The sequence below is a fragment of the Vanacampus margaritifer genome, chromosome 15 (genome assembly GCF_051991255.1).
Source record: "Vanacampus margaritifer isolate UIUO_Vmar chromosome 15, RoL_Vmar_1.0, whole genome shotgun sequence".
Taxonomy (NCBI): domain Eukaryota; kingdom Metazoa; phylum Chordata; class Actinopteri; order Syngnathiformes; family Syngnathidae; genus Vanacampus; species Vanacampus margaritifer.
The window spans coordinates 4,395,387-4,403,146 of record NC_135446.1 but is presented as its reverse complement, the minus strand read 5'-3'; the positions used below and the strand labels follow the sequence as shown (position 1 = coordinate 4,403,146).

General features: G+C 36.0%; 1 protein-coding gene and 1 long non-coding RNA gene across 10 annotated transcripts in view; both read right to left on the bottom strand.

Moving 5' to 3' along the window:
* LOC144035638 (uncharacterized) overlaps window positions 1-5,502 on the bottom strand; it is a 14,623-nt gene extending 9,121 nt beyond the window's left edge. Inside the window, exons 1-4 of one of the 3 annotated variants that reach the window (XR_013288472.1) lie at window positions 2,735-5,502; window positions 2,481-2,643; window positions 2,017-2,079; window positions 877-935 (exon numbers count right to left, since the gene is read on the bottom strand). This is a non-coding gene — a long non-coding RNA (uncharacterized LOC144035638). The remainder of the gene's footprint in view (window positions 1-876; window positions 936-2,016; window positions 2,080-2,480; window positions 2,644-2,734) is intronic. The other 2 variants (XR_013288471.1, XR_013288473.1) reach the window with 2 other exon arrangements.
* sox5 (SRY-box transcription factor 5) overlaps window positions 1-7,760 on the bottom strand; it is a 93,897-nt gene that overhangs the window by 29,373 nt on the left and 56,764 nt on the right. For all 7 annotated transcript variants that reach the window (XM_077545488.1, XM_077545489.1, XM_077545493.1 and 4 more), the window contains one exon: window positions 5,551-5,642. In XM_077545488.1, the coding sequence (XP_077401614.1) occupies window positions 5,551-5,642 (92 nt within the window). The remainder of the gene's footprint in view (window positions 1-5,550; window positions 5,643-7,760) is intronic.

Genomic DNA, 7,760 nt, shown 5'->3' with positions numbered 1-7,760 from the left:
CTGTCCTCAGAGTGTCAGTTATTCACAACTACGACATTGCGAGGACTGTGTATCTGCGAGGGCTACACAGTATTGACATGCGACATGGGTGTTTTATACTGTGATGGAGATTAAACATTTAACACGGACCTAAAAAAAAGATCTATACATATACTGTATACATACATACTATATATACACAGTATATATATAGATATATATATACACAGTATATATATATATATATATATATATATATATATATATACACAGTATATATATATATATATATACACAGTATATATATATACATATATATACACAGTATATATATATACATATATATACACAGTATATATATATACACAGTATATATATATACACATATACACAGTATATATATATACACATATACACAGTATATATATATATACACATATACACAGTATATATATATATATATATATATATATATATATATATATATATACACACAAATATACATATATATATATAGACAGAGAGACAGATATATAGATAGATATATAGACATAAAGATAAAGATAGAGAGATCTTTATAATCCAAAGAAAGAAATACACGTTAATGCGGAAAAATAATCATGCTTATTGTGATCTAGTCTTATACAAATAAGTTCGTTTTTTTTAGTAATGCCCCTCGATACGGTTCTCTTGTATGGCGATGCGCAATTAAGGCAGTCTCTGATTGGTCAAAGTCAGACTAAAGTATACAATACAATATTCATTTGTTGCATGTCTTTGCAACAGACATATTGCATGAGCCATTCGTGCGACAAGATCTTTTTTTTATATATTGTGCAACGTCTTGCTTCTGAAAAACGTATTTCAACATCAACATTCAAAAAGAAATCTAGTCACCTGGTCAACTTGGTCTGTGACAGCTACTGTATGTCTTCAGGTTGTGCGTCAGTTGAAACCTGGTACACAAAGAGAAAAATACATATAAAATTAAATTCTTAGTAACACGACTGACTGTACCTGTGCATTTACACAGTTACAGTACATACAGAACAATGAATAGGTTAAAGTAATGTGAATGCAAACTCATTTTATTTGCCATTACAAAAATAAATAAATAAATCTGTCTGCACTACAGGTTTGTGTAAATTGGTGACGTCTATTTTTCACAATGACACAAAAATAAGAAAATACACAGTCCTCAGAGTGTCCATACCTGACCAGAGTATGAATTGTGAGGACTGTATGTGTAACTCCAAGCCCTCAAAACGTATTTTAAACTCACAGTGTATAAATACACTGTCCTCAGAGTGTCAGTTATTCACAACTACGACATTGTGAGGACTGTGTATCTTGCGAGGGCTGCACAGTATTGACAAAACATGCGACATGGGTGTTTTATACAGTGATGGAGATTATTTTGACATTAAACATGGACCGAATATATATATCTTCATAATCTAATTAAAGAAATGCACGTACATGCGGAAAAATAATCATGCTCATTTTGATCTAGTTTTATCCAAATAAGGTTTTTTTTGTTAGTAATGCTCCTCGATACAATTCTCTTGTATGGCGATGCGCAATTAAGGTTGTCTCTGATTGGTCAAAATCAGACTCAAGTAGGGCCTGGCAATAAATCAAATTAATTGAATAAATTAAATTCAAATTGAATCGTTGAAAATTTGCTAAATCGTGAAATGTATTTTGTCTTCTGGATTATTAAAAACTGTTATAATGTTCTGTTACATCCAGATGTTATTGTGAGTTGAAATTTTGCACAAGTGGTGGCAGAATGCTGGATGGTTGGTTTAAAAGACTTTTTATTTAATTTTTTGGCCATATCGCTTAGCCTCAGACTAAAGTATACAAACAATCCAATATCCATTTGTTGCACGTCTTTGCAATGCACATATTGCATGAGCCATTCGTGCGCCAAGATATTTTCCACATATTGTGCAGCCCTAGTATCTCCACCCTCCACTAATGTCTTGCTTCTGAAAACTGATTTCAACAACATTCAAAAAGAAATCTAGTCACCTGGTCAACTTTGGCGCAGTCTGTGATAGCGGTGTCTTCATCAGGTTGTGCTTCAGTGGAAACCTGGGGTAGATGAATAGAAAAATACCAATACAATTAAATTCTTACTAAGACTAGACTGCTATACTGTAATTTCATGTAATCATGAATGTGCGACCAGTAATTCTAGTATGTCACATGTATGAAACAATATCCAAATGTCATGATAAGCAATCACGATATGATAATCAACATGATATTGTGAGGTTAGCGATACTCACGATAACTGTAAAAGTAAAATAAAAAAATAAGTCACAATATTGTAAAAAAATGAAATAAAAACAAAAAAAATTATATTGAGAAAAGAATGTACTTTTGCTTTTGAGTTATAATTAATCTTTTATGTTTTGTCAAACCTTGCACGATAACCCCCCCACCCCCAAAAAAAACAAAATTAAGTGTGACAACACACCATATAAACATACCATAGTGTTTTTCCATTGTAGTGAAATTCAAACATGAAAACCTTCTGGGCATCATGATACACTCTCAGCCTGTTTTCACGTTCCTGTTTGCTTATAACTTCTCCTCGATATTCAGTAGGAAAGACTCCCTTCTGAAAGGAGCAGGAACTGAACACTCCTCGACCTTACAAAGAAAAAGGGATACAACAGAAATATTTCATTATAACAGTAATGAAAACTAGGCCCATACTAAAGAATCTTTTACCAATACTCACCTTTGAATGAATTAATATATTTTATGGTGAAGCCATCCTTGTCTTTACCTAAGGATGAAAAATATGCTACCTCTTCTTTGGGTTTAACTTTTGCCCTCTGTGGCCTCATGACTGACATATCTCACTGAAGATAATGATCTAAAGCTATAGAAAAAAATGAGTTTCAATCAGTTTGATAGGTAACTTGGTGCAGATGTTTTGAAGTTGACTTTCTGTGGACCATAATATCCTGTGCAGTGTGCAGTAAATGTGCCAACGAAAATAAAATAGTGGATAGCACAGCTCTGCTAAATATTTGCATAAATTAAATGTAATGAACACTAACAGACTTTACTGAAATATTTCTATTTAAAGAACAAATTTAAGTAAACACAAATGCAGCAATTTACCAATACTTCATTTATACTGTACTGGTAATACTAAACCATTGTATATTTTCACATCACAAACCAGCCTATCAAACCAGCCTGTTATTGCTTTCCTCTTAAAAATTTCAATTAGCATTTATCTTACTCAACAGACGGTTAGCTCTGCTATGCTAACTGAGCTAACCGTCGCTAACAAAAGCGTAGCAATTCTAAATAATTAGCTGCAACCATCATAATCAACAGATGGTTAGGTATGCTAACGTTAGCTTAGCTGCACTTACACTGGACTTGCATTATAAATCATTTTCAGCAATGTACACAAGCGACCAACATTAAAATAAACAAGTTTCTGGAGGAAAAATTCGAGCTTCAAACCTACCTCATTAGCACAGCTACACTGCCATCACGTCTCGTGAAGTAATTAGAGCCGGGGGCGGTTCTCTATCGGGGCTGCTAGATGACGTCACTTCCGTACTCCGGGCAATATAATAAATCACATTTAAATCAACAAATTGGTTCAGTGTTGGATTATGAACTTTGTTGATAAGAGTGGCTATTGTTCTATGATTTACAGTGTCAATTAAAAAAAAAAAATAGATCACATTTAAAATTAACCCGAAAGGCTCATATACTAAATTAATTACCACAGACGAAAACAAAGGATATTATTGCTAGAATTATAGATAATTTTGTAATCGTTTAATGTGATTTCAGTTTGCTTTTTTAAAAAGTTATTTTTTTTTTTTTCATTAACGAAAATGTTTTTTTGCTTTAGTAAATAAAATAACCTTGCTGCTGTCACACAGTTGCTGTCCGAGGATGTTTTGGTACTATACTTTAGTAATGGACGCATGTGTTTTTTGGCAAAATTGTGAGCGAGCCCAGTAACTTGGCTTAGAAGCAACCCTGCAAATGAATGGTCACATGATGCTTTACTGTTGGCATGAAGCAGGACTGATGGTAGCGCTCATCTTTTCTTCTCCAGACAAGCATTTTTCCGGATGCCCCAAACAGTTGGAAAGGGGGTTAATCAGAGAAAATAACTGTAACTCTTTTTTCCTTATTTTGGTCTGTGTTTATGGAATCCCTTTTTCACTGGTCACACCAGGCCATCCTCCAAAAGTCTTACTCCCTCACCATGAGTGTAGATGGACTCATACCTGCTTACTGCCATTCCTGAGCAAGCTCTACACTGGTGGTGATGTCCTTATCCCTGCAGCTGAATCAACTTTGGGAGATAGTCCTGGCTTTTGCTGGATTTTCTTGGGTGCCCTGAAGCCTTCTTCACTTAAAGTTTGTAAGGTCACTAAAGGAAATTACTTTAATTTTCATGGCAAATAGGGACTTTGCAATTCATCTAATCACTATAACATTCTGGAGTACATGTACATGCAAATTGCCATCATAAAAAAACAATAATAAGTCAGCACTGCAGATTCTTAGAAAATCAATGTCATTCTCAAAACATTTGGCCGCTGGTGTACAGAAAGATGTTATACTGTAAAGGCAGGGTGGGATGTTAAATGATGAATTAATGTACGGCACTGACAGTTTCTCTGTCTCTGCTGTTAACCATTGTACATTTTTAAATAAACAACCACTGAAATAATTAAATACTGAAATATATAATTAAATATCGTAGGGTATTTCATTATTTAATTATTTACTTAGGAAATGGTGGCTGCAAAAAAAAAAAAAAAAGGCTCTGTGTCTACAGACAAACATTCACAATACACAGCATTTTGAGAAAAAACTGAATTATGGAGACGTGCGTAATTGTGAGGACAGGTGATGGTCAGCCAATCAAATGCTGTGAAATATACACTGGTGTGAATTATTCATGAAGTGGTGCATTACAAGGACCTTCCTACAGGGGGCGCCATCAAATACACAAAAATACACAAATTCACGTAATTATGCTTTACAAGGACATTGGCTAAAACTTTGGATTTAAGCCTTCTACAGCCCTAGAAGCACTTCTGCATTGAAATAATTATGAGGACATGGGCTGTGTCCTCATAATTCAAAATGTCCTCGCAGCACGGCATGTATTCAGGTGAAATGTCCTCATAATACACAAAGGCAAACACACACACACACACACACACACACACACACACACACACACACACACACACACACACACACACACACACAGTCGGGAGAGTCATAATGAAATCAGCAGTGGCGCTGAGAAACGTTCGCGCTGATAGAATTTCACACAGCTTTGCTATTTCTCCCCATAGTGCCTCACATATGGGCTGGCGGCGTGTTTGGACTAACAGGTGCACATGTATGTACTGTACAATCCAAACGATTGACCTTATTTGGCCTCAATGTGTGAGCAGTATATGTGTCGGGGCAGCTGTCCATAATAATCACCTTTACACGGGATCACTTGATGCATTTTTGGAAGCTACGTAATGACATCGTGGTTGACCTCCGTACCTGCAGCTGAAGGGGTCCCAGGCCTGGTGTGGCGGCAGCAGCCGCAGCCGCAGCCATTGTCGTGGGGATGAGCTGCAGCGGGTACGGGTCACCTGTCCAAACAAGATCATTTGAGTCATCAAGCAGTTTAGCACGCTATGGATTAGCCACCGGCAATAAGAATTTATTTTAGACTCATGCCCATTCTGATATGTATAGCAGCATAATCACCAATTAATCAGCCAATCATTTAAAAACAAATAATACAATAGGCTAAAATTAAAATTAAAAGGTGTAATGATTAAAATTACTTTTTACAATTATTGTTGGTCTCTTATAACGCTAAAGATATGAATCGCAGGCGGAACATTTAAAATACTTTGACCCTTAATATTTTACAACAGAGTGAAAAATTGGAGGGAAAAAATTGGAGAAGATCTTTGTTTTCTGTTGTAATGCGTTGATGTGAATCTTGCAAAATGTTATCTTATTGGATAAAATCTTGATAATGTACTGATAATCCTTTTTGTAATATGGAGTGTTACTCCAAATGTCATCAGTTTGGTTACGGTGGAAAAATCTAATTGGAGGGACAAGAGACGGCAGATTTTTTTTTCACAGGTCGTATTTATCATGTACAGTCATTAACACTGTCTTGACAAATAGGAAACGTTTTTTTAATGTTGCAAATGCTAATTGATCTGTTTTTTGTTGATTAATTTTTTTCTCACTTCACAGGAGTGGTGTCATATCTGAAGTATAAGTTATTTCTCTACTTGCATGAAATCTGTTACTTTTAAATTCCCCAAATATTTTGTCAATTTTATTCCCATAAATTCCTGTTAATCCCCATGAAAAGTTTGGACAATCCCCTCATATTTTAAACGTTTCTCTGAGCAAGAACCCGAAGCAAACACGGGGTTCACTGGTAGCTGTTAAATCTTTTTTTCTCTTTGCCTCGATATTGCATACCCCCCCACTCCCACAGTTTTCTGTGCAGCTGTTAAAGCTGCCCTTTGTGCGCGCGGTCTTTAATGAAAAGCCTGATTGTGTGTCTTCCTCCCCTAATACCCTCTGACAAAGAGCGGTGAGGTGAGGGTATTCTGATAAAGCGGGTGGCGCTGTTGTAATTAAGAGCTGCCACCACCGATTGCAGCACACTCCTCCTTTTTTCTTTTATTTTTGAAACCTCGGCTGTCTGTTACTGTCATCGCCTGCCCTCACTGGACACTCCATTAGGTACACCTGCACCAAAAATTGCAGTCATCAATACCGACGTACAATATTGGCCATGAGGTGCACGTGTCCCTAATTTTGTGGTCATCCTACATCTTGTCAGGGCTGATAAAAGAGAAAAAGAGGAAGAAGAGACTTGAATTATTAGTGATGGTGACCGTGCAGGTGCAGATAGCCGTAATTGCTGGGCAAGAGAGATGAAGGGGGCCGCTAATGTACTTAATTGTCATGCAAAGGAAATTTGAATGTGTCGAATGAAGTAAAAAAGAAAAAAAAGTGCTTTTGCATTGCAATCATTTACCATCAGTAAATGTGACCTGGGATGAGCAAAACTGGCCTTTACTGACATATTTTCCCATATAACTCTGGTCCTAAAATATATTTCTTAGGAAAAAATAAGAAACAGTTTTTTCTTTTTTTTCCAAAGCAAATCGTTCTCAAGACAATCATGAGCCAGGCAAATATTTGTGCTGCTCCTGCGGGGTCGCTATGACAAAAGGAAGAAGGACGGAAGAAAACAAACATGTTGTTTATGGAATATGAGCCTCGGTAACTGTTTGCTCTACATTAATCTTAGTCTTTTGTACATTACTTCAATCCAGTGGTACCAAACTTATATTGACTCATTCGTTTTTCGCTGTGTAAGCAATCATTTTTGTGGGTTTTTACAGTATACAGGCAAGTTTGGATTTACAGTTTAGTGCATTAACAGTGCAGAGTTCTATTGGAAGACTTGCAGCCTAATTAAGAGTCCAATAGAGCCCAATAGTCGTTATTCCGGCAAAACCTGTGGTTATTGGTGTATGCTTTGTGTGTGTGCGTTGCTGCTCCGCACGTGTTCAAGTAGCATTTAAGAACCAACTTCTATGCTCGTTTCCATTAGCCCCTCTATGGCATGTCAGATTATATGTTAGCAGTAGATTAAATGATTTGATATGATTTGGTTGAACATTGTGGTTTTTAAATCTACCAATAGTCATTTGGCTTTTGTTTTG